Genomic DNA, 24,074 nt, shown 5'->3' with positions numbered 1-24,074 from the left:
TGGATATTAAGGAAAATTTCTTTGCTGAAAGGCTTGTTCAGCATTGGAGCAGGCTGCCCAGGGCAGTGCTGGAGTCCCCATCCCTGGAGGGATTTAAAGCTGGATGGATGTGGCACATGGGGACGTGGCCTATGGTGGCCTTGGCAGCGCTGGGACAATAGTGGGACTTGACGATCTTAGAGGGCTTTTTCGGCTAAACTATCCTGTGCCTCTCTGATAATTTTAAAGCAAACTGTTGTCTGAACACACAATTTCAGGATTACACCCCAGTTTTGTACTGGAGTTCATTGCCTCCCGCTCCCCCACTCCCACAGGTACAGAAGCAGGAGGAGGCGCACTGCTCAGCCGGGATGCTTATCCATAAACTCTTCTCCACACATAGCGGTCATTTGTGGTGCTATTTTACGTGGGCACCACATTCCCCCAGCACGGCCATCCCACATTCCCGCTTCCCGCGCGGGGTCAGCCCTCACGAGCGGGCTGCGTGAGGCGCGGTCCTTCCCGTCCGGGCCGCGCCTTCCGGCCGGACGCTTTCCGTGCCGGACGCATGGTGGCGCGGCGGGCCGGGGTGTGCAGCAGCGTTTCCCTTCCGCCGCCCGCTCCGTACCCGCCGCCGCCGCTCGGCCCGGAGCGCTCCGGGACAGCCCCGCTGAGGACGAAGGCTCGCAGGGAGGGCTGGATCCCTGCCCGACCGCCCTGGGAGCGGCAGCGCTGCGCCCTTTCCCCAGCGAGGCTCAGCTCCTGCCGTCTCCAGGCCTCGCGCTGCGCCCTGCTGGAAATGCCGTGCGGGGTTCAGCGTGCATTCACCTCATCCGTGCTCAGCCCCTCGTTCTGAGGGGGACAAGGGTAATTGTCGCTCCTCCCCGGGCTCAGCGTGAGGGGGAGAGACGCGCGGCTCCCCAGGAGCAGCTTTGGTGGTGATTTGTGCCTTCCTCCCCTGCAGGCAGCTGATCCCGGCCGAGCCCGTCCGTGAGGGCGGCCCAGGAGCGGCTCGCCATGCCCACGGTGGTGGTGGTGGACGTGTCGCTGTCCATGACGCGGCCCGTGTCGGTGGAGGGCTCCGAGGAGTACCAGCGCAAGCACCTGGCTGCCCACGGGCTCACCATGCTCTTCGAGCACATGGCCACCAACTACAAGCTGGAGTTCACGGCCTTGGTGGTGTTTTCATCCCTCTGGGAGCTCATGGTGCCCTTCACAAGAGACTACAACACACTCCAGGTAGGGCGTGTGAACACTAAAGCAGTAAACTGTTCACATTTTTAAAAAATCAGACAATTGTGCCGCCAAAACAGGGTGAAGTTGTGTGATTTGGTATCATTCTGTGCACAACGTTGTGAATTGAGTGGGTTTGTCCTCATTTTAATGGCAGATGAAATCAGTGTGCTTGAAACGGTGAACTTTGCCAGTTGCACTTTGCAGGTGAGCACTGGGGTGTGGCTCATTGGTTCTGAAATGGGATGGAGTTTAAAATGGGATGGAGGGAAGGGCTGCCTGCTGAAGCTCCTCAAATGGGTCTGTAATGTCCCTGTTTTAATGTGTGGTTGTTGGTTTGCTCTTGATAATGCAGCTGACAGGACCATTTAGAAAGGCTTTGGTAGAGAGAAGGTGATGTTGAGAGTGTGTAGAGGTCAAAACAGTGCAAGAGTGAGAATGAATGATTTTAGGCTTCACAGATGTGGTGGGAATTTGGGAGGAGGAAATGGGGAGGAGAAAGTCCAAGAGGGAAGTTTCACATGAATGCAGTAAGGCACTGGAGCCCCTGAATCCAGTAAAATTTGTACATTTATATCTGACCCTCACATGCAGGGGGAAAGGACACATTGCTCTCACAGGGCACCATGGTTTGGGTTTGTCCATTGGGCAGAGAGGTTTTTAAAGCTGTTCTCTGTTATGTTTGCAGTTCAGCAGGAGAGTGCCAGTGCATCCTCTCTGATTAATTTTCGCTTCCCTAAGAGTTCATTTGAGGAATTTTACAAGCCAGGAGCCCAACCAGGCTCCTTTAGTAAGTTCATCTCACAGCTGCACCCTGGTGATGCTGTGTTAAGTGTGAGGTTTTCATTTCTAGGAGGAAAGCTGGTTTATGAATGCAGATGTGAGTTTTGGGTTTGTCACTCTCTCTCTCTGCCAAAGAGTTTTTGTGAAATAAACTCCTTGTGGTCTCTGCTCTGACACCTGGGAGGATTTTCCCAGCTAAATGTTTCCTGTTAGATGTTGCCTCAGGTTTTCACTTTAAGACATACAAAGGTGGTTTTTCACTGTTAAAGAGCTGTGCTGATAATATTACAGTTAATAATATTAATACAGTTAATATACTATAAATAAATTAATATAAAGATAACATTAATGCAGTTGATAATATGTTGATAATATTCCAGTTCCTTGAAAGGCAGGAGTGCCTGCTGGTGTGCCTGGCAGGGATGCTCCCCCAGCAGTGACTGTGGTGTTTGTCTTTGCAGGAAGCCCTCAGTAACATGGATGATTATGACAAAACCTGTCTGGAGTCAGCGCTGCTGGGGGTTTGCAATATTGTGCAGCAGGAGTGGGGGGCAGCAATTCCTTGCCAGGTAAGGCTGATTGCTCTGGTTTAAGTTCACTGCATGTTTTGTTATCCCTGGCAGGGAGATTGGAACTTGGTGATGTTTAAGATCCCTTCCAACCTGAGCCATCCTGTGATTCTGTGATTGATTCTGTTCCTGTGAGTTGCACATAGAAATGTAAATGTAATTTGAAAGTTTGGAGTGCTCTCAGGCATGCTTTGTGCAAAACCACAAAGAATTAGTATTTTGGCTAAACCTGCAGTATGAACAGAAGGTGAGCTTTATAAAAATATTCAGCAACAAAAAAAAAAATGAGGCTGTTTCCTGCCCAGTGTGTTCTTGTAGTGCAGTGGATTGTAAAACATGGCTCAGGAGCACTCTGTGCAGGCCTGTGTGTGATCTGGGTGCAGTCTGCTGTCCCAGGAGCCTCAGTGCGTTTGGAAAGGGTGTAGTCCCACATCAGGAGCCTCTCCCCTCCAGTCCTTGATGGTTTCCAGGGCTTTGACAATCCCAGCTCTCAACCAACAGCGTGGGGCTGCTGCTGCTGAGTGTGTTTTGATCTGACTTCTCTCCCAAATGAGTCATTTGCCATGCAGCTGCTCACAGCCCCCATTCAGCCCTGCAAGCTCTCAGCCTTCCAAATCTGCTGCCTTTTATGGCAGAGTTTGCCATAAAACCCTTGGTTTTCTCAGACACTTGATTTAAGTTCAGCAATTTTGCAGCTCAGTGAGGTGGGAAGATGCCTGAAGCAATATTCCTAAAGGAGAAAAAGGATAGAGGTTTATTGGTTAGCCAGTGCTTCATCATCCAACGTGGACAAAGGGCATCCTGGGACAGAAAAGAAAAACAACAAGAAAGATGTGAAAACCAGGCAGAGATTAGACTTCAACTATTTTGTGTCTCATTTGTGCCATAGCTGATTTTACTGGCACTTCAGGTGCTGGGGTGGTGGAGGGCACTGAGGAATGGACTGTGCAGCCTTGGAGTAGTGGAAAACATCACTGGTGAGCTCCAGTTCTGAGGAGAGACTGAGGATGCAGGCAGAATACAAATCTGGATGTAGCAATTACACGTGGAGTTTCAGCTGGGTTTGATTTTCCTTACCTGGCAGCCAGAAATCATGCCTGCTGTTGCCATGCAGCATTGAAGGAGCAGCTCTTTTGCTCTGCTGGAAGCTGGGTCACAGCTGAGTGTAAATAATCCCATTATTCAGTGTAATTAGTGCGGGTTTCCACAGGGATTGACTCTGGATGTGCAATTGAATGAAAAAGTGTGGTTTTGATGTAGTAATTCTGCTGCAGAATGTGAGGATAATGCAGCTGTATTTGCAAAGCATGAAGATCACTCAACTTCCACTATAAGCCACAGAAACATCACCTGTTTTGAGGTTTCTGTGGCTTGTAGTGGAAGTTGAGTTGCTCTCCAGATTTTGCAGAAGAAATCCAGAAAAGATGCTTTATCATTCTTCTGAAAATAAACCTGGAATCCTTGAGCCCAGCAGCAGGAGGCTGGTTTTTGGCTGTGTAGTCACTGTGCTTCTCATGTACACTTAAACAGGAAATGGATGAGATTCAAATTTTGGTGCAATTACCTAATGCCAGGAAAACACTTATTTACCATGCACACTGTGTAAACCATGAGGGTTCAATCTTCAATTTCTCTTTGATGTTCCTTCTGGAAATTTTGCCCAGCTGGGTGGAGGAAGCCCGCTGGGATAGGGGGTTTGGGTGGGAGCGGGTGCTGCAGGAGGTGCAGCTGCGAGTGTCTCACTGTCCCGCTCCCCGCAGGTTGTCCTGGTCACCGACGGCTGCCTGGGCATCGGCCGGGGCTCCCTGCGCCACTCCCTGGCCACCCACAGCCAGCGCAGCGACAGCAACAGGTTCCCCCTGCCCTTCCCGTTCCCGTCCAAGCTCTACGTCATGTGCATGGCCAACCTGGAGGAGGTGATGGCTTTTTCTTTGTTGCATTGGGAAATTGTTGGTCCTGTCTGAGCCAACGGCCAGTTGTGTTGATGTTCTCGTGCTTAAGGTTTAGTTGACATTCTGGGTGAAAGAGAATTAAAGGTTTATTATTGCACTGTTATTATCTACTGCTGCTGCTTTATTACCATAGTCTTTATAAATCACGTCAGTTTGTCCCTGGGGAATATTATGGGATTTTAACGTCTCTGTTTATATTACTACTGCATTAATTACATTGAATGCTTTTGGGGCTCTTAATCTACAGTTAAGTTCTTGAATAAATTACTTGTGTTGCAAAGATGTTTAACACTTAAGACACAGTAGTTGTATGTAGAAATGGGAGAGGGGAAAACTGAAGTCTCCAAGCCAGTGTTCAAAACACCTTCCCTTAGTTTTGAAGGAAAGGTGTCAATTTTCTTCCTCCTTTCTCTTTCTCTTGCAAATTTCAATCCCAGCTTTAAAAATCTTCACAGGAGTTAGAATTCTGCTGCATAAACATTTGTTTAAAAAGAAGCCTATTTGACTAATATTCATTAGATTAAGTTTTATTAATAGCATTGCTTTTGATTTGACACCTGTATTCTTGTGTCCTTCACAGAAGGGTTTTGTGCTTAGGCATCAATTAGATATCTCAGCTTCATGGTCTCTGTCAAGGATGACTCTTTTGATTAAGCTGGTGGATTGAAGCACTCTTAACATCTCAAAATAACTGGGAAAATATTTAAAATAAATATTTAAAATAAATAATCTATTTCTGATAAGTAATAAGAGAACATTGCCTGGGAGACAAAGAATGTTGGTTTATTTGGAAAGGAGAGAGAGAACAAAAAATCATGGGAGCATCCAATCAGATGCTTTTTGCTGTGTTGTGTGTATTTTCTTTAAAAATACTGGTTAGTACAAAAGGGAATAAAAAGAACACTCAACAAAAATATTTCCCTTTCTTTTTCTGCAGCTTCAAAGCACAGATTCCTTAGACTGCCTGGAACGGCTCATTGATTTAAACAATGGGGAAGGGCAGATTTTCACCATTGATGGCCCCCTGTGCCTGAAGAATGTGCAGTCCATGTTTGGGTGAGTGCACTTGTACAGACTTTGGGAAGGTCTCCAGTTGGTATCTCAAAAGAAAAACAAATACAGTAAGAAATCTGGTGGTATGAGATGTTCTAATTAAACTCTTTATTTTTATTTTTTGATCTTGTTAACTGTAATTTCATCTTGGCCTTCACTAGTTGTGGTCAATATTTATTTAGTCATTGTAACCAAACTGTGGCATCTGTTTATGCTTGGCAGATAGAAGACAGTAATTTCCATAATTATTGTTCATTTTCCATGAGTGGGATAATGTTGCTTTGTTTCATAATTTAGCAACACTAGAACTGTTGAATTAACTGTAGTTAAAAAAGGTTTGGGAGCTAAATTATTGTGCCTTAGACAAACTATTTTCCTTTAATATGTATTATGTTTTCCTTAATAACTGTGTTCTAGAAAGCTAATAGACCTGGCTTATACACCATTCCATGCTGTCCTCAAGTGTGGCCACTTAACATCTGATGTGCAAGTATTTCCCAGACCAGAGCCTTTCATTATAGATGAGGAAATAGATCCCATTCCTAAAGCAATTAATACAGGTAACAAATCTTTGATTGCTTTTTTACTAAAATCCATTTGATTTCTGCCCTTTCACTACCACCTCTCATCCTGTGGAGTTATTGCCTCATCCACTTTGTCTCTGCAAGGATCAGTCTCCAATTGTGTAATTTTTTGATGTATGTGTGACACCAGGGAACAAAAATATCATCATCCTGCTTCATCCATGTGGGTGCAGTAAGGTAGAGGCACTTTCAGAGCCCAGGGTGACAATTTCTAGGGGTAGAGTGTGGGAAACAGCCACAGGCTGCTTTCCATGAACACCCTCATAAACTTCAGTGAAGACAAATTATTTTTTTAAAAAAACTGTGCAAAGAAAAACCTTCCCAGCCCTCCCGTTAGTGGACACAGCTCCCATGAGCAGCAGGTATTTGCTTTTTCTCTTTTGGAATTTGTAAGACAGCAGTGGATTGTGTGCAGTGTAAATATCAAGGTGCTCAGTTCTGTAACTGTCCAGCAGCACAGCTCATGGGCAGCAGTCTGTATGTGCTGAAAGTCATCTTCAAAAGTTGTGTGTTTTATGTATTTCTAATTTATTAACACCTTTGCTCTCCAGTTCAGTATGGCTTCTCTTGTGCCACCTTTAGTCATTGCTTCAGAAAACCTGCTGGTGGTGATGTTCAATAGCCTCTGAATACATTTCAGTTATTTCCAAATATGACTTAAACTGTCTTAAATGTGATTTAAATCTGTTGTCTCTCTGCAGATCTAGAAATTGTTGGGTTTGTAGATATTGCAGACATTTCCAGCCCTCCTGTCTTGTCCAGACACTTGGTACTGCCCATTGCACTTAACAGAGGTGAGCAAGTTGGGTTTTTCAGCAAAAACTACTTTAAGCTTCCCTTGTAATGAGGTTTGGAGTGGAAGCACAGGTTTTTAGGTTTTTTTGCTTTATCAAAATACCAGATGTCATATTTGTGTGATTGCATTAAAATTAAAACCTTGACCACAAGCTCTCTTCTTTTGCATCCTGTGTTCTTTGTGAAGTTCATAGAGGGGCCAGGGTCCTTACAACATCATTATTAATAGAACATGCTAAACATACAGTTCAGAATAAAAATGAGCCATGAAATATGTGGTGCAAGATGAATATTTAATGCCCTTGAGTACAATGCAGTGGAACATTTCTGTATCATTATTGTGCCACTTTGCCCAAGCAGTTCATTCTGCAGCTGTTTGTTCTACACAAGTATTAATTAACTTGCAGGCAGACAGTAAAGGGTGGTGTCATGGAAACAGATCTCTTGTGTTTGAATTTATTCTCATGTTTTCTCTTTGTTTGCTTTGATTCTTCCCCAGAGGGGGATGAGGTGGGACCTGGGATCACAGATGACACTGAAGATGAGAATTCAGCTAATCAGATTGCTGGGAAAATCCCCAACTTCTGTGTTTTATTACATGGCAGCCTGAAAGTGGAAGGCATGGTGGCTCTCGTCCAGTTGGGGTATGGAGCTGGATGTCTGCCTGAAAAATCTCTTACTTTGCTCATTTAGGCTTTATTTATAAATTATGCTTATTTATATCTGTATTCTGTGCAGAACTCTGCACTGCTAGACTAAGCTGTGGATTTTTAATTGCAGATTTGTTTCTGTCAGTACAAATTGCAAACATTGAGCCTCCACACAGTGAGAGGGAGGCACATTCTATGCAGAGGGGCGGAAGATTTTCAGCCTTTGAGGGTTTGCTCTTTTCCACAGGCCAGAGTGGTATGGAATGCTTTATTCACAAGCTGATAGCAAGAAGAAATCAAACCTCATGATGTCACTCTTTGAACCTGGTCCTGAGCCCCTGCCATGGCTGGGGAAGATGGCACAGCTTGGCCCCATTTCAGGTACCGGTCACACTCCTCTGAGTTACTCTTAACCATTTAGTGCTGTGTGAATGATCTGGGCAATTTCTGGTTGCTAAGTCTATCATTTATTTTTTCTCCCAGATGCAAAAGAAAATCCTTATGGAGAGGATGACAACAAGAGCCCTTTCCCTCTGCAGCCCAAGAACAAGCGCAGCTACGCTCAGAATGTCACTGTGTGGATCAAGCCCAGTGGCCTGCAGGTAATGAGCCAGGGTGTGCTGCTTCACCTGGAGCAGCAGGAGCCATCTCAGCAGCAACTGCAGTCTGTGCATGTCTTGCCTATTTAGAGTAATTGCTTTATTGCTTTTCTTTCATTTTTATAAACACTGCCTCTTTACAATGTCATGATTAAAATGCAATCAGAAAGCATAGCTTGTTTAATGAGAGTTGTGTCTCCAGTGGAGCATCTGGCTTGGTTTATTTGATTTAGTATAATTACCAGTTATGTTTCAGCCTTTGTGAGCTGCAGTTTTGTCAATGGTCAGGATAATTTATCCATAAAGAGTTGGGGGTTGTTGTGCAGCTTCCCCCAGAAGCTGACAAGATTTTTGGATTTTTTTTTCTCTTTTCTGCAGACAGATGTACAGAAGATCTTGAGAAATGCAAGGAAACTCCCTGAAAAAACACAGACCTTCTATAAAGTGAGTAACATTCCAGGGTGGCCAAGTTTGATCCACAGTGATGGTGGTGCATTTGACAGAGGAACCACAGTGTGCTCAGTTCAGGCTTGCAGTGCTCTGCAATAACTTACAGGCTGGTTGGGTGAGACAAGGGGGTCTCATTTCAATGGGCTGGCACTACATTTTGTGGCACAGATGTGTTGTGTCTACAAGTGCCCCTCATGACCTCTGCTACTTCCATGGTGAACTTCTGTGCTGTTGTCCAGGCAGAAATGAACAGGGATCAGAGAGGAATAGGAACATGTCATTCTGAGTCTTGAAAATGTCTCCTCCATTTTATCTACAACTGAAGCAGAGAATGACAAAGTTCCAGGCACATTTGGCCACATCATAATGATCCATAACCAGACTGTAGCTGGAGGTAATTATTCCTTCTGCAAGCTTAGTGCTGAAGCAGTTTGGTATTGCAGCCTCCAGAGACCTGAAGAATGAATACCCTGCCTAAGTGCACATAAGCACTGTTCAGTTTATAGGGAAGAAAAATCAATGTATCTACATTTGACTGGACACTGTGGTCAAAGGCAGCAGTCAGTCAGTGAAGCCTAGGCTGGAGCCCTGCTGGGACACAGACAAAGCAGGCAGGTACAATAGCTGAATGCACAAAAGGAAGAAGTGGAGGTTTATAGGAAAGGATCAAGGGAAGACCACTGTTATCATCTTCAGCCCTGATTTTCTATCATCCATGAGCAGCTGGGCACTTTCCAGCAACTGCACTGTGAGTAACATCACCTTTAAAAGCAGAGTACAAGAAACCCACGTTTGATGTCGAGGCTTGGAGTGGCTTTAAAAGGGTTCTGTGTCTTTGCAGGAGCTGAACCGTTTGCGAAAGGCAGCTCTGGCCTTCGGCTTCCTGGAGCTGCTGAAGGGCGTGGCAGACATGCTGGAGCGGGAGTGCACGCTGCTGCCCGACACCGCCCACCCCGACGCCGCCTTCCAGCTCACACACGCGGCCCAGCAGCTCAAGGTGGCAAGTACAGGGGCCTCGGAATACGCTGCCTATGATCACAACATTGCTCCTCTGCAGACTGACTTTTCCAGCAGCAGCACTGAGAGAATGTGAAGTCTCCATTTTGGGAGCTTCTCTAGATTAAGGCTCAAGCAGTTCAGATTTTCTTCTGGCCTGTTCAGTTGCTGTTTGAAGAACTTCCTATCCAAACGGGGAAGTTTTGCATCAGTGCTCTCTAAACAAACGTAGCTCGTTTGTGGTGGCTGTTAGTCAGACCTGGAAACTGTGGAAAGTGTCCCAAACCCAGTGGTGGTGTTGGATGATGGGTAGAAGTTATTTAGTACATGTGAGGAGACAAAAAAATGCCATTGGCAGCTCTTGGATTTTGGCCTCCCCAAAATGCAGTTACTACACAATCGAACTCGCTGGTGAAAGTATTCTAAAAGGCAGCTACTACACTTTAAACATCAACTTGATTAGTCCAAAGAAAGGTGTGAAAAGCACCCTGCAGGATCAGATACAAAACTGATTTTGGGGTGTTGGCCCTGACTTTATGCCCAGACTGTTTGTACTAAGCATTATCACTTGCATTGCAGTGCTTATGCTTCTGAAAGTAACTTGATCTTGGGACATATGTTTTTTTTATTTGCATAATACAAATAAAGAGTAATTCTTCATGAAAATTTAAGTTGGATTTGTTCCATTTTCATAGCAGGCTGTGTGGCCCAAAAGACTGACTTGGTGAAGGCTCAGGTCCCAGCTGTTTATCTCAAGTTAAATATCAAATTATACAACTTCTCAGGAAGTTGTATAATTTGAAAGAACAAACAACTGAACTAAAACAAAATTTGATTGTAAATCTTTATTAATAGAAACACATTCTTTCTGAAGGACTAAAATTCAGTAGTGTAAGATCCATGACAGCTTGCACTAGGTACCACAATTTCACTGATGAATACATACGGATTTCATAACAGAGGTTTAAATGCCCAGAGAAGAAATCAAAGGATGAAAGTGATCCTTGCTGTTCTGTTACTCAGCTAATTCAACCCTTTCACATACTTCAAACATAGGTACAGTGTGTGCTAAGTGAAATATTGTGTAAATAGTGCTCAACTCTCCTGAGTAAAGTAGGCTGTGCTTCTCCCAAAGAGAAGTTGTATCACGCCTCTTGTTGACAGAACACAATTTGTGAAATGCAGCGTGGAGCTTGTACTGCTTCTATGTCAGTCTCATAACCCTATTTCACTTACAGTAACAAGCACTGGGTCCATATCACAAACCTTCTGCTGTTTGTTACTTTTAATATATATAAAATAATTTTCTGGAGGGTTTATATTGTTTTACAATAGAAAAAGATAAACAGTAACATGGCACTAAGCTAATCTCAGCTTGTGTCTGTCCTGGATTGCTGGCATTGCTCTGCAGTGCCTGGGGCAGTGGCAGTTGGGAAACAACCTGTTCATAACCACAGTGCAGTTTGAACTAAACTTGCTGTACCTTTCTAAGCTGGGTTAAGGAGGCCAGAGGAATCTGGGATCAGCTGCAGGAGGCTCAGTGTGAAGAAGGACATGCTGAAATAAAGTCAACTGAACCAGAGGTTTCCAGGTGAGACAGCAGATGACCTGAAATGTGGGGGGAGCTTCTCTTTAGTGATGGTGGTTAAAGCAAGCAAAGAGAAAAGGGTCCTTCAAACCTGTGTGGGACCTCCCTTACTAAGATTTGATATGTGCTATCTAAATAATACAGTCTGTTTGACCCCCCTGTTCCATCCCCCCAGGAGCCAGTCAATACACACACCAACCTCTCTGCTGCACCCCTAAAGGCAGTAGGAGAGTGACTTTGCTGCCCTGCTGAAGGCTGTAAACACAGGAGCCACAGCCCTGGCAGGATGGATCAGGGGGGCCCCGTGTCCCATGCGAATTCCCCATTCTCCCTTTGCATGGGTTGGATGGAGTTCTGTTGGGGTTCACGTGCCAGGGGAATGCTGGTACCTACATTCCCTTGTTTTGTTACATTTCAGTGCTTGCTCTACTGTGGGGGCCTGAATAGATGTTGTATTGTGGGATCTGTGTGGGTCCGAGTTGCTCCAAACGAGCTGCAGCTGCAGGGCCCTTAGTTGGGCAGCAGCTGTAGCTCGTGAAGGTAACTGAGATAAATAGGGGTGGGTTGAGAGCCCAGGAGGAGCCCTGAGAATGACAGGAAGGACTGCTGCAGAGAATGGAGAAGAGCCTCAGCAGAGAGGCAAGAACAACGCTGCAGCGAAGATTACACAACTGTGCCCGTGTGATGAAGAACACTGCAACCAAACATTGAAAGAAGGTATGGAATCCCCTGGACACCGAGAGCTGTGGCAGCCTGAGAGCTGGACTAAAGAAGGTATGAATCCCCCGGACAGCTGAGAGCTGTGGCAGCCTGAGAGCTGGACTGCAGAATATAAATTGGCCTTTGAATTAAGGCTGTAGCAGCAGAAAGCTGGAAGAATATGGCCTTTAGGAAAAGAGCCTTGGAACATCTAAGGACAGCCGAGAGCTTGGCAGCCTGAAGCTGGGACTATAGAAGATAGGACAGCTGAGAGCTGTGGCACCTGAGAGCTGGGACTGTTGTAATTGAATTGTATAATTGTTAAAAGAAAGGGGGGAAATGTGGGGGCCGAATATATGTGTATGTGGGATCTGTGTGGGTCCGAGTTGCTCCAAACGAGCTGCACTGCAGGGTCTTAGTGGGCATCAGCTGTTTGCTCGTAAGGTAACTGAGATAAATAGGGGTGGGTTGAAGCCCAGAGAGCCTGAGAAGTAGAAAGGACTGTGCTGCAGAGAAAGGAGAAGAGCCCAGCAGAGAGCAAAGAACACCTGTAGCGAGATTACAACACTGGTCCCAGTGTGAGGAATGAGCACTGCACCAAACATTGAAAGAAGGTATGGAATCCCCTGGACAGCCGAGAGCTGTGCAGCTGAAGCTGGACTGTATAGGGATATGTATATATTCTATTATGTATCTAAAGACAGCGGAGCTGTGCAGCCGAGAGCTGGAACTGTATGTGTATTGTAATTGTATAATTGTTAAAAGAAAAAGGGGCAAATGTGGGGGCCTGAATAGATGTTGTATTGTAAGGTCTGTGTGTTCTTCCTCACACGGGGCACCAGTTGTTGTAATCTTCGCTACAGCGTTGTTCTTGCCTCTCTGCTGGGGCTCTTCTCCTTTCTCTGCAGCACAGTCCTTTCTATCTTCTCAGGGGCTCCTCCTGGGCTCTTGACCCACCCCTATTTATCTCAGTTACCTTCACGAGCTACAGCTGCTGCCCAACTAGGGACCCTGCAGCTGCAGCTCGTTTGGAGCAACTCGGACCCACACAGACCTTACAATACAACATCTATTCAGGCCCCCACACTCTACCAACCAGGAAGCATTTCTGCCCTCAGTGGCAGCTTCCTTTCCCTAATGACTGGACAGGATGTGTTGCTACAGGAATACACATTGCTATGGTCCACACAGAGCTCCTATTCTGTCAAGGCTTAACTAGAAACAGACTAAGTTGTAGTATTTAAATCAGCATTAGCTACTTCCAGTTTGAATTCTGTACCATCAGTAATGCTGCAGAAGAAAAGGGGGGTTATATACTGAGCAAGTTTATCCCAGTGGCTGATGAACACCCAAACACTGCACAGTGGCCTCAGACTGTGCCTCCTCCTGCCATCAGGATGCCTCCCAGGAACAGCACAGGCCAGCAAAGAGCATATCCCACATCAGAAGCCCTATCTGCATGCAATATTGAAAGAGCAAATCTCCAATTAAAAGATAAACACTATTTCTAGTTAGTGCTGCTCCACTGATTATAAGCATATCATATGCAGATAATAGGATTTCTTTCTAATATGCTGGTTGACAGGATACACGTTTAAATGTTCAATGGTAAATGCCATGCATAGATGATGGAAAGGGAACAAAATCCAATATAAGGGAATGTTACCTGAATTCACTATGAAATCATGAAATCTAGCGTGGTCATTTCATTTTACAAAATTCTTGCATTACAGTGGGTAAAACCGTAAGAATTAGAGGCTTATCTTGTCCCCAAGTGAGATAAGAAATCATTGCAGTCCTGCTTCACTTCATCTTTCTCTTCTTTGGTCCAAGGTGCTGTTTCCTTTGCTTGTAGAGGTAACGGTAGTTTACAAATACCCCTGGGAAAGAATGAAGTGTTTAGGAAGGACATCACTGCGTCTTTTTATGCTAAATGGCTGTACCAGACCTAAAGGAAAAAGAACAGAACCCAACTAACCCAACCACCACACAACAAAATAAATTATTTAGGGTGTGTGCAGCAGTGAAAGCCAATGCAAGTGTTGTGTGGCTGGCTGAGGCAGGAGTTGCTGCACAGGTTGTTTGGCAAAGAGCTGCTTAGAAGGGCTGTTTGTCACCTTTAAGAAGTTGTGACACCAGCTGTGCAGAGCTAAGGAGGATGAACCAGGTATTTCAGAGTGAAACTCAACTGAAGGGTGGCTTTAAGCAATGTCTGTGAGCAGGAGAAATCCAGTGAAAGCTCAGTTTAAAATTCTGGTTTAGATTGTGGTGAGTTGTGGATACCCAGCGTGGGTCTGGGTACCAGGAATTTAAATTGTGTTTACAAATTAACACCAGAAACCAACTATGTCTCAAGCAGGTTTTCTTCTTTAAATTACTGTTTAAAGAGAGTTCTATCTTGTTTCCTGGGAAAACATGATTTCATGTTGCATTTGTGATTATATTGCAACATTTAACTAAATTACTTTAATTTGAAATTATGTTTAGATTGCAATGCATCATTCTAAAGCTCAAATACCCCCAAAAAGGTGAAACTAAGTATACTATGGTTATAAATGCATGTAAAAATTATTCCTTTAACCCAAGTTTATGCTGCTAATTTGTTACCAAGATATCCTTTTTCTCATTAGGGGTGTGTTCCCCTCAATCACTGACAAATTTACATGAACAATCCACAAGGATAACACTTAACCTCAAGCAATTTTGTGTTGCCATGGTCCCCAAGATGCAGGAATTTCATTTTCTTTGAAAAATCAAGTTATTCAGGGGAAACTTTTTATTTCAATATTGAGAAATAGAATTAAATACTTACCTAAAAACAAGGCTATAAGATATATTTGAAGCACAAATGGAAACTGGATTGTGACATTCAGTGGATTTGGCAATCCCAGGCTAAATTTCCCTGTTTCACTGAAGATTGGAATGGATTGAACAATACAGACAGCTGAAAGCAGAAGGCCACCATCATTACCAAGTACAGATCAAATGTATAATTACCCAGCCCACACCAACTATTTCAGCATAGTCCCTTCTAATTTGCCAGTGCTGATTAATGACAGCAATTTTGAAGGTGTTGAACATGCAGGAGGGTGGGAAGCACCTGCCTGGGGGGTGCAGCAGGGAACCTTCCTGGTGAGCCTGTTCTCAGCCCCAGGGCCTGTGCCAGCAGGATCTGCCATCCAGAAATACCCCCAGCAATGAAACAGGCACACTCCTCCCCCTGCTTGGTGTTGGGCAATGCCCAAAGCTCCTCCCAGCTCTCAGACACGGGTTTGCAACACAGGAATAAGCCCCTGCCTGTCCTCTGCAGTCATTTACAAGATAATATCAAGACCTGGGAGCTGGTGTGAACCCAGGCCAGGCTGAGCAAGTCAGGCCCAGCAGACAAAGCTTTGGTTCAGCAGAGGGAAGTGAGTGAGCACTGGCCTCCTGTGCAGCTTGTTCTTATTCCATTTGTTTGTGCAACCCATCACTGCCTTTACTTCCCCCTCCAGAAAGGGAGTCTTTCCTCCAAAAGGAAGACTTTACATCAAATTGAAAATAATATCTGATTCAGTATGAAAGGCAAAATGCTTATATTTGGTTCACCTCAAAGCAAATCTATTTATCTGTTGCTCTATGTTACTATTTTAAGTCCAGCTGCCAGAAAAAGAAATTGAGCTATTTTCCCAGCCTTGAATTCATTATTTAGTAAACTGTTTTAAGGAGATACCTTCTGCCAAGCCCCCTAAGGGGTAGAGAGGGATCCAGGCAGTGTAACGGAGCCAGGTGAGTGGTTTCCATTCAATTCCAATGCAGGAAAGCATGTAATAGGGATACCTACAGTGTGAGGAGAAACAAACACTTTAAAATGGAAACTACTACTAGAATTGTTCTTGTGTATCTACACTGTGTGCTCAACACAATTCCCAAATGACACCAGAATATTCAAGGCATTGTCCCTGTGGATGATGATGGACACACAGTTATTGGGCAGTTTACAGAGCTCAGGCCATTCTGAACACAGGCATGAAGGCAACTGCCTGGCTGCCTAATAAACCCTTCAAAATTACTTTGGTTCAAAGATAAAGGCCTCATTTAACAATGGAAATTCAAAGCATGAAAGAAATAAAGCAGCAGGGCAGTATCACTTCCAGACTCCAGCCCTGCCTCAGCTTTTGGCAGCTGAAGGAAGGCTGTGAACAGTCCATGACTCAAGGACCCTCAACTCTTCTAAAAAATACAAAGATCAAAATCTTCTTTCTTGGGAACAACCACTCTGTTCTGTGCACACTTGGTAGGAGGAAAATCCCACCAACCTGAACAGCTCAATGATACTCCAGAAATAAAATATGAAGAACACCACAGGTTTGCTCTGCATTTCCTCCAAGGTTCCAAGGATAACAAACAAAATGAAGTTTCTTCCAAATATCTATTAAAGAAAAACATATTAAGGAACATTCACTCTTCATCAGAAGGAAGGGCAAGTCCTTGCTGTCAGAAACACAAGATATCTACTCCTCACACTTCTGAGCACACAACTAACTCACAGCTGAGCTGTAAGAATCTTGCCCTGTATTTAGGTCCAATCCAAGGGATCCAGTCTCAAATCAGCCATCTAATTTTTATGCACAACAACCACAACCAGGATAAAAAGGGCACTGGCACCAAATCAAAATCATGTACTTTTATCAGCTTCTTGCTTTTGCTGTCCTGCACTCCCTTTCCCAGGTGATGGAAGGAGACAGTCAGCCTGTCACAGCCCAGACATGGGTTCCTGCCTTGTGAATAAGAAATCCTCTAGTCCAGTGCCAGGAGGTTGCATCACTTATTTTAGGAAACTCTCAACACTTGTGTAAAATAAACATTTACTTTAAACATAAGTGCAAGGAGAAGAATTTAGAAATACAACCTGCACTATAGAAGGGATCAGCGGTGATTTGACCAGCCCTATTAGTGAATTCATGATCTCCATTAATGCCAGGGTCTGACAGAAATACATCATATCAGAAATAGTGTGAAATGTGTCATAGAAGGAATCTGTAAGACACAGAAAACCAACCATTTTAGAACAAATGAATTTCCATGCTCAGGAAGCCGGTGCAGCAGCACAGCTTGTGATAACAGGATTCTAGCTGTTTTTGAGAAAAACATGATGCATAATTACATAAGTTCTTTACAGGCCTTATCTTGAACTCACAGCAGCTGGGGCAGAAACACTGCTCCATTTCACACACAGAAGGATCAAGAGCTATTTCAGTAATTGCTTTACAAAAATGGCAATAGCGCTGTACCTCAACAGAATGGATTGTTCTTGCTACAAAAACAAAATATTCTGTCCAGATCATTTTCAAAAACATTAACATTGCAGTCAGTGAGACATTTTGCTTCAGCTGATTTTGTTAGCAGTGATCCTGGCAGAGCACAAGTATCATTCACAGAGTACACAGCTGTGACTTACAAGGGGACAGTATTTTCCTGCCCTTGACACTTTGATGACCTTTGAAAGGCTTTCATTGTGCTCTTTGGCATTGCACTCGTGGTCTAGTTCCTAAAGATATCTCCCTTTAGATTTTGCCATTTAAAAGGTCTTAAAAACAACACTGAAAATCAACTCAAACCCTCCAATATAAATAAAATAGTGCTCATTACTTGCCTTTTCCTAAGATGAATAGTCGTACTGTCATGTTCACAAAAATCCAAGAGAATCCCAAAAACTGTACAAGATTATACATGACTAGGTATCCCTTCTTCAGGTGTTTGAAAGCTAAAATCAATAATAAACACATCAGGTGAGCAGAGTACAATGGTAATAGAGCTGCATACCAGGATTTCTGAGAATACAGCTTTTAAGGAAAAGGGAAGTTATTGATTGTGATAAAAGCACTGTTGGGTACACTGGGGGTTCTGCTTTTGCCATTATCTGCCAGAACTCCAGAACTTGCTAGTCAGATTTTTGACATTCCATTTTTATTAAATTTCTAATAGCTCAGAAAACAAAGATCCCCCTCCAAGACACCAAGCCACTCAAAACTCCTTAAGAGTCAAGGTTCACAAAGTGTGAACAAACTTCCTAAATCCCACTTTACCCATTAAAAATATGCAGTTACTTACGGTCTTTTGGGACTCTGGATTCTATTTTCATTTTGTTAATCTTTTCTTCTTCCTTAAGATGAAGGATAAGGTTTTAAAGACTTACTGTAATTAGCAAGTGATTTGTTAACTATACTACTGCAAAGCTGGTGGGTTTAAAACTCAGCCAAGCACCCAGTAGCTAGAAGGTTTAAATTTTCACCAGCATAAACCAGAACATTCATCATCCAGAAATTATAGTACAGTAAAAGCCAGAGGGTGTTAACCAGTTATCCTGCCCTCACCATGTGGTTTGTTCTAGTAATTAGATGCTTTTGCTGAAAGAGCCTCTGCTTTCGGTGTTAATTCTCAGTTATGACTGTGCTGTGTCTTACATGATCCACCAGCAACCTGAGGAGAACAGAGAACATCCAGCCCAGGTTCTCTGCCTGCCTTTCCCAAAGCTCCTGGGCCTTGGCACTGCAGTGCCCCCTCTGCTCCCTGCTAAGCTCATGGCTGCAGAGGGGAACAGGGCAGTGTTTGTTGCAAAAAGGATTTGCAGGAACGTGGTCTGTTCAAGCCTTTTCCAAGTCCATCTTGCACCTCCCCACTCAGTAAGCTGCTCAAGCTCACCAGATGGTGGGAATGCACGAGCAGGGCCAGCCAGGGGCTCAGGAAAGCCTCAGCAATCCCTGCTTCCCACACAGACAATGTCCAGGACTCTCTCCTTTGGGCTCCACATGGCAGAGTGACGTGATCCTCTGTGGATCAGCACACCCAGCAAGGGGCACGTGCAAGGAGCCAGCACACAGCCTCCAGTTCTAACCAGAAATGTGCCTATTTCCCAATCCCCACTTACAATTTGAACCACTTAACTAAAAAAGCTGGTGTTGAATGGTGGGTGCTGCTGCCTACTACCTGTTCCCAACAAACCTCTCCTGTAGAAAAGCACGTTGGGTTAACATTCAGGCAGTGCAGTCAATCCCCACACAACACTCACCACAGCTGGTCAGCGAGAGAGGCAAGAAAGGCTCCTTTTTGCAAGGGTTTATTCCAGCAGAGTATATCACATGTGGCTGAAGGGAAGCCGGTGAGAAAGAGGGCAGCCACTAGTGCAGGCAGCTTAAGAAGGGGAAGGGGTGGGGGGCGGAGATAAGGGCAGGGCAAAGGGGGTTGGTCTCCTTAGCCACCAGTGGTACCAAGCCAGTGAGGGGACAGGCAAAGGGGAAACCAGGGGAAGTCCACGTGGGAGTCTGTCTTTTCCTCCCAGGAGGGCTAGTCTATGGTTAGAGGAGAGAGTTCATGGGATGCTACACTTAACCAACTCTATACAGAACAGCAATAACAATCAGCATGCCAGGAACTCCTGGTATATGAAGAATGCAGGTTCAGGCACAGGAGAACAGCTGCCCTTGCTTTGTAAGTGGCAGCACAAGCTCCAGGTGCCCACAGGACTCACCTTTTCCTTCAGCTCCATCTCAGCATCCGACTCGTCCAACCAGCGGTCGAAATCGGGCGCCAGGAAGAGCGGGCGCTTCTCCTGCTTGGTCAGCCTCTCCCACCAGTTACTCTCTTTCTTCTGCACAGTGATGTTCACCTGCCTCTGGGTCATCCTGCACACAGGCTGGGGGCAGACACATCAGCAAATGTCCAGTGAAACAAACTCTGAGGCTGAGTTGGTAGCCAAGCTCCCCTTATCAAGGAGGCAGGGATGACACAACTGTGGTTGCCCAAATGTCTCTCTGCCAACCAAGACATGGAAGCAAAGGGCAGTCCAGCTGAAGATGGCAGCTGTGATAGCTGCACGACTTGATGAGCAGCCTGCCCATATCACAGCACCACTGCATCCCACCACAGAGCTAGCAGAGACCCCAGTGCCAGCCTTCTTAGACAGAACCCCTGATCTTGGCTTTACACCTTCTTGCACTTAGTACTGTGAGCGACCACCTCCTATAACCAGCAGTAAAAATAACACTGCCAGCAGCCACAGGTACTTGTCTAAACAGGGGACCCCGTGTGACCCCTGCTGCACCGAGAGAAGGAGCTAAGAGCCTTAGGGAATGCCTGGACACAAGGTGAGCTGACAGAGCAAGCAGTGTGCTCACTGCCACCCCACAAGGCCTCTCCACCTGCACAATGGCAGCCCAGAACCTCTCCATCCTTACAGTCCATGGCATTGTCACCTTGGAGCCCATGGCATTGTCACCTTGGAGCCCTTGTGACACCGAGGCTGCTCCACATGGCACTGCCTGTCAGACCAGCTGAAACTGCTGCACAAGCTGCACTCCTAACTGAGCACATTACAGCAGCTCTGCTCTGTCAAGGCTGCCTGGATGCTCCTCAGACATCTGAAGGCTGCTGCTGTAATTTACAGCTACTACACCTCATCCTTGCCTGCCACAGGCTCCATTTCTCACTGCTGGCACCAGCAAGGGGAACTCATGCTGCACATCAAAACTAAAGGAGAAAAACCTAGACTGTGATGCTGCCTGGTCCTGACCATCTGTAGTTACACAGAGTTCAGTCTGTTCTCCAGTCCCTCCACAGTGACTCAGAGTGACAACTTTTGGAAGGAGGCTGCTCTGCAGAGACAAGGACTTGCCTTCCAGGCCTGGCTCACAGCAGAGCCTGTGTCTGCCAGCACAGGAGACAGGCACAGGCAGAGACAGGCACCTCTCCCACACCATCCCAGGCAGATGATAAGGCAGTGACCAGACCCTGGAACCAAGAGCTGTTCACTGTCTGCCACTCCACACCTGGCAGGAGCCACACCAGAAACATGGCTGCTGACAGAGCCTGGAAATTCCCCCTCCAATGGTCTCCTTCCCTTCTCCTTCCCTTCTCCTTCCCTGCTGAGGAGCAGAGGTGAACAGTGGCTCCCAGTCTGACTGGAGCTATCCCAAGCTCAGCCAGGAATAAGCAGCACAAATCCTGCCCCAGGAGCAAAGCCCAAGTTCTCCTGTGCCCCAGGCTCTGAGAGGGGGGAGAGACCTCACAGCCACCTGTGAGTAACACAGAGGGACAGCTCTTCCCACTCACACTGCAACAGGGATTAAGGAAAGACTTCTCCAGCAGGAACCACAGCCTAAGAAATCTGCTCAAGCCAGAAACAAATTCTCCTGACTTTCTTCTTTTGTCCAGCTACAAAAGAAGCCATGAAACGTCATACTAACTGCACAATGTTCCCCTGACCTCCAGTCAAGGTTGCATCAGACAACACATTGCCAGATTCTCCCCTTATTTTGCTGCTTCACATCCTTTAAAAAACTTAAAACTGCTTTGTAACAAGTAACAAGCAAGTGCTTACCCAAGCTGGTTCATGCAAGCACCAGCTCCAGTGAGGTGATTTGCATTAAAACAAGACAATGGCACACAGGACTGCCACAGAGCTGGCTGTTACTGAGTTACCAGAAAAATTTGAACAGTATATTGGGAACTTTGTGCACAGCCATTTCCCTTTCAAGTTCTTCAAAATTTATTTTTTCTTTGCAAGAATTAGAGAAGTAAAAATACCTACTTTAGGATCGACTGGCTCGAGGAATTCGATCTCAAATTCATATATGTTGTCTCCTTTGGCACCGTGACCCTGGGCTAAAAGACAAGAATTGACAGTCAGTGTGGTTCCACACACTCCACTTGCAAAGAATGCTTTGTACACAGAAATATTCAGCACTTACTCACAGCACTTTCTTCGTGCCTTCCTCAGAGGCAAGAGGAAACCACACAATTACAGGGAAGACACCAAAACCTTGCTTGGAGGGGCAGATGCAGGAGTCAGCAGCTAAAGCTGCTGCAAGTCTGCACCACGCTGGAAAAGGGTCCCTGCTGCAGGAAGCCAGCGTGTCAAATTCCCAAAAGAGGGGATCAAAAGGCTGCTCAGGGATAACTCAAATCCAGCAGAAAATCTCCTGCTGGGGGATCCAGCCTCTGCACAACAGAGCACCCAGAGAGATGGGTGCTGCTGGGTGAGTATGAGGGTGATGTGGGGAGTCCCTCCCAGCAGCAGAAAGGCACTTATCAGGGTTTGTTATCTCCCACATTGATCCTGTCCCCAGAAAGGCTCCAAAACTGCACACTGTGTATAATTCCCACCCTTCCACGCTGTAAACTGATCCCAAGGAGAACATGATGTGCAACACCCTCCTATCAAATGGCCTGGCTGTGGCTCACCGAGGAGGCAGCAGCTCCTAATGAGACATCTTAAAAAATTCTGTCCAGCTGCACAAAAACCATCTTTCAGGGCAAGATCTGCTTTAGTTTCCAAATGGAGCACTAGTTCCTGATGTGGAGGCTTGATAAGAATTGCACACAAGGTCTTTGTGAAAGGAAAAATTGCTGTGAGTTATCTCCAGGGTTTGGCTGGCCCAGGATGGGAAGGATATATGGAAATTCCACTGGTATTTAAATATGGGGAGGTTGGGGTTTTCTTGTTAGATAAGATAGGGCCTGTTGTGGTTACCAGGGCTGGAACACAGAGGGCTGTGGGTGGGAATGTGGCAGATCTGGACATGCCCAGCACAGTGGCTCCTGCCACTGATGGGGACCAGGCACCCCGCCATGGGGACAAGTGGGACAGCCCTGGGGTGGGGCCCAGGCTGAGACCCCCCCGATGGAGCCCCTACCTCTGAAGTGCAGGACATTATCGGTGATGGTGATGTCCGGGTTCTGCGGAGGGACAACATGCATTAGGTGACAGCTCACGGGGTCAGTGCACCCACCCAGGGGGTCCCCACAGCCCTGCCCGGACCGCCGAGCCCGCAGCCGCTGTCCCCGCGGGGATCCGCAGCTCAGCCACCCTGGGGGTCCCGCAGGTGCTCCCCGCCCGCAGGTGATTCCCCCGCAGGTGAGCCCTTCCAGGTGTCCCGCAGGTGATTCCCCCGCAGGTGAGCCCTTCCAGGTGTCCCGCAGGTGATTTCCCCCGGGGTCCCCCAGGGGAGTCTCCCCCCTCATCCAATTCCCCACAGGTGTCCCCGCCCGGCATCCCCCAGGTGTCACCCCCGGGGTGTCCGCAGATGTCCCCTCGCGGGTGTCCCCAGGTCAGCGTGCCCCCCGCAGGCGAGTCCCCCCGGTGTCCCCGGGTGTCCCCGGGTGTCGCGGCCGTACCCGGACGTCGCTGAGGTCCACTCGCAGGAAGAGCTCGCGGTGCCGCTGTGCCCAGTGCACGTGCGGCCGCAAGCTGGGCCCCGCCATCGTCCCGGCCCGCACCGGCCCGCGGCGCCCCCGCGCCTGCGCACTCCGACCCCCGCCGGGCGGGCCCCGCGCCTGCGCGCGCCGCGGGGGACGGGCGGGGCCGCCATGGCCGGGCGCCCTCAGGGGTGCCGGGCCCTGCTCGGTGCGAGTCATTGAATCACAGCGTCTGCTGGGCTGGGAGAGTCCTCCCGGATCCGTTCTGACCATTCCCCAGCACTGCCGAGGCCACCGCTAGCCATGCCCTCACATCCAGGGCACATCCATCCCTTCAGGATGGGCATTCCACCGCTGTCCCGGGCAGCCTGTGCCAATGTTCAACAACGCTTTCTGTGAAGAAATTTTCAGTGATATCCAAACTCCTGGCACAACTTAAGCCTATTTCCCTTGTCCTGTAGTATGTTACCTGGTAGAAGAGACTGACTCCATCCCAGCCATGACAGGAGAGGCTGATAAGAATTTAGCAAATACCAATCCTGCAGCCGTGCAACCTGTTTCAACTCTTACAGTGTCATTATTTTGTGCCCCAGAACTTTCTGCTGGCCCAGCACTTGCACAGGCTGTCCAAAGAAGCTGTGGCTGCCTCTCCCTGGAAGCGTTAAAGGCCAGGTTGGATGAGGCTTGGAGCAACCTGATTTCGGCAGCCCTGCCTATGGCTGGAACTGGCTGAGCTTTAAGGTCCCTTCCAACTCACATAATTCGACGATTCTGTCATAATAAGGCTAAAAAAAGACAGCATTTACTTGTTATTTTCAAAAAGCCCACCACTCCCTCCTCAGCAGCTCACACAAGGGCCCCTCACCCACAGCCATCCTCATTCCAAGAGCAAATCCATTCTCCTTCAGCCCCATCCTGCCATGGCCTCTCCCCGCCTCAGGGTTTCTGCATGAATCTCTGCAGGTCCCT

The 24,074-nt window shown here is 46.7% G+C and overlaps 2 protein-coding genes across 2 annotated transcripts; one reads left to right on the top strand and one right to left on the bottom strand.

The window, feature by feature from the left end:
* The first annotated feature begins 507 nt into the window (after positions 1–507).
* INTS14 (integrator complex subunit 14) lies at positions 508–10,314 on the top strand. Its single transcript, XM_064722198.1, has 12 exons — positions 508–846; positions 944–1,218; positions 2,457–2,564; positions 4,325–4,480; positions 5,454–5,572; positions 5,987–6,129; positions 6,855–6,947; positions 7,448–7,592; positions 7,846–7,979; positions 8,082–8,200; positions 8,576–8,641; positions 9,489–10,314. Exons 2-12 carry the CDS (start codon positions 997–999, stop codon positions 9,738–9,740), a joined length of 1,557 nt encoding a protein of 518 aa, XP_064578268.1. The 5' UTR covers positions 508–846; positions 944–996; the 3' UTR covers positions 9,741–10,314.
* Positions 10,315–12,970: 2,656 nt separating this feature from the next.
* HACD3 (3-hydroxyacyl-CoA dehydratase 3) lies at positions 12,971–23,216 on the bottom strand. The gene is made up of 11 exons (XM_064722277.1): positions 23,085–23,216; positions 22,604–22,646; positions 21,499–21,572; positions 19,441–19,605; positions 18,024–18,075; positions 17,566–17,676; positions 16,822–16,949; positions 16,229–16,341; positions 15,643–15,749; positions 14,743–14,874; positions 12,971–13,810 (listed from the first exon to the last, which is right to left on the bottom strand). The coding sequence occupies exons 1-11, from the start codon at positions 23,169–23,171 to the stop codon at positions 13,734–13,736; spliced, it is 1,089 nt and encodes a 362-aa protein (XP_064578347.1). The 5' UTR covers positions 23,172–23,216; the 3' UTR covers positions 12,971–13,733.
* Positions 23,217–24,074: the final 858 nt, after the last annotated feature.

The sequence above is a fragment of the Zonotrichia leucophrys genome, chromosome 10 (genome assembly GCF_028769735.1).
Source record: "Zonotrichia leucophrys gambelii isolate GWCS_2022_RI chromosome 10, RI_Zleu_2.0, whole genome shotgun sequence".
In the NCBI taxonomy this organism is placed as follows: domain Eukaryota; kingdom Metazoa; phylum Chordata; class Aves; order Passeriformes; family Passerellidae; genus Zonotrichia; species Zonotrichia leucophrys.
Note: the sequence above shows the minus strand (reverse complement) of the source record. Positions and strands in the feature narration are given on the sequence as shown.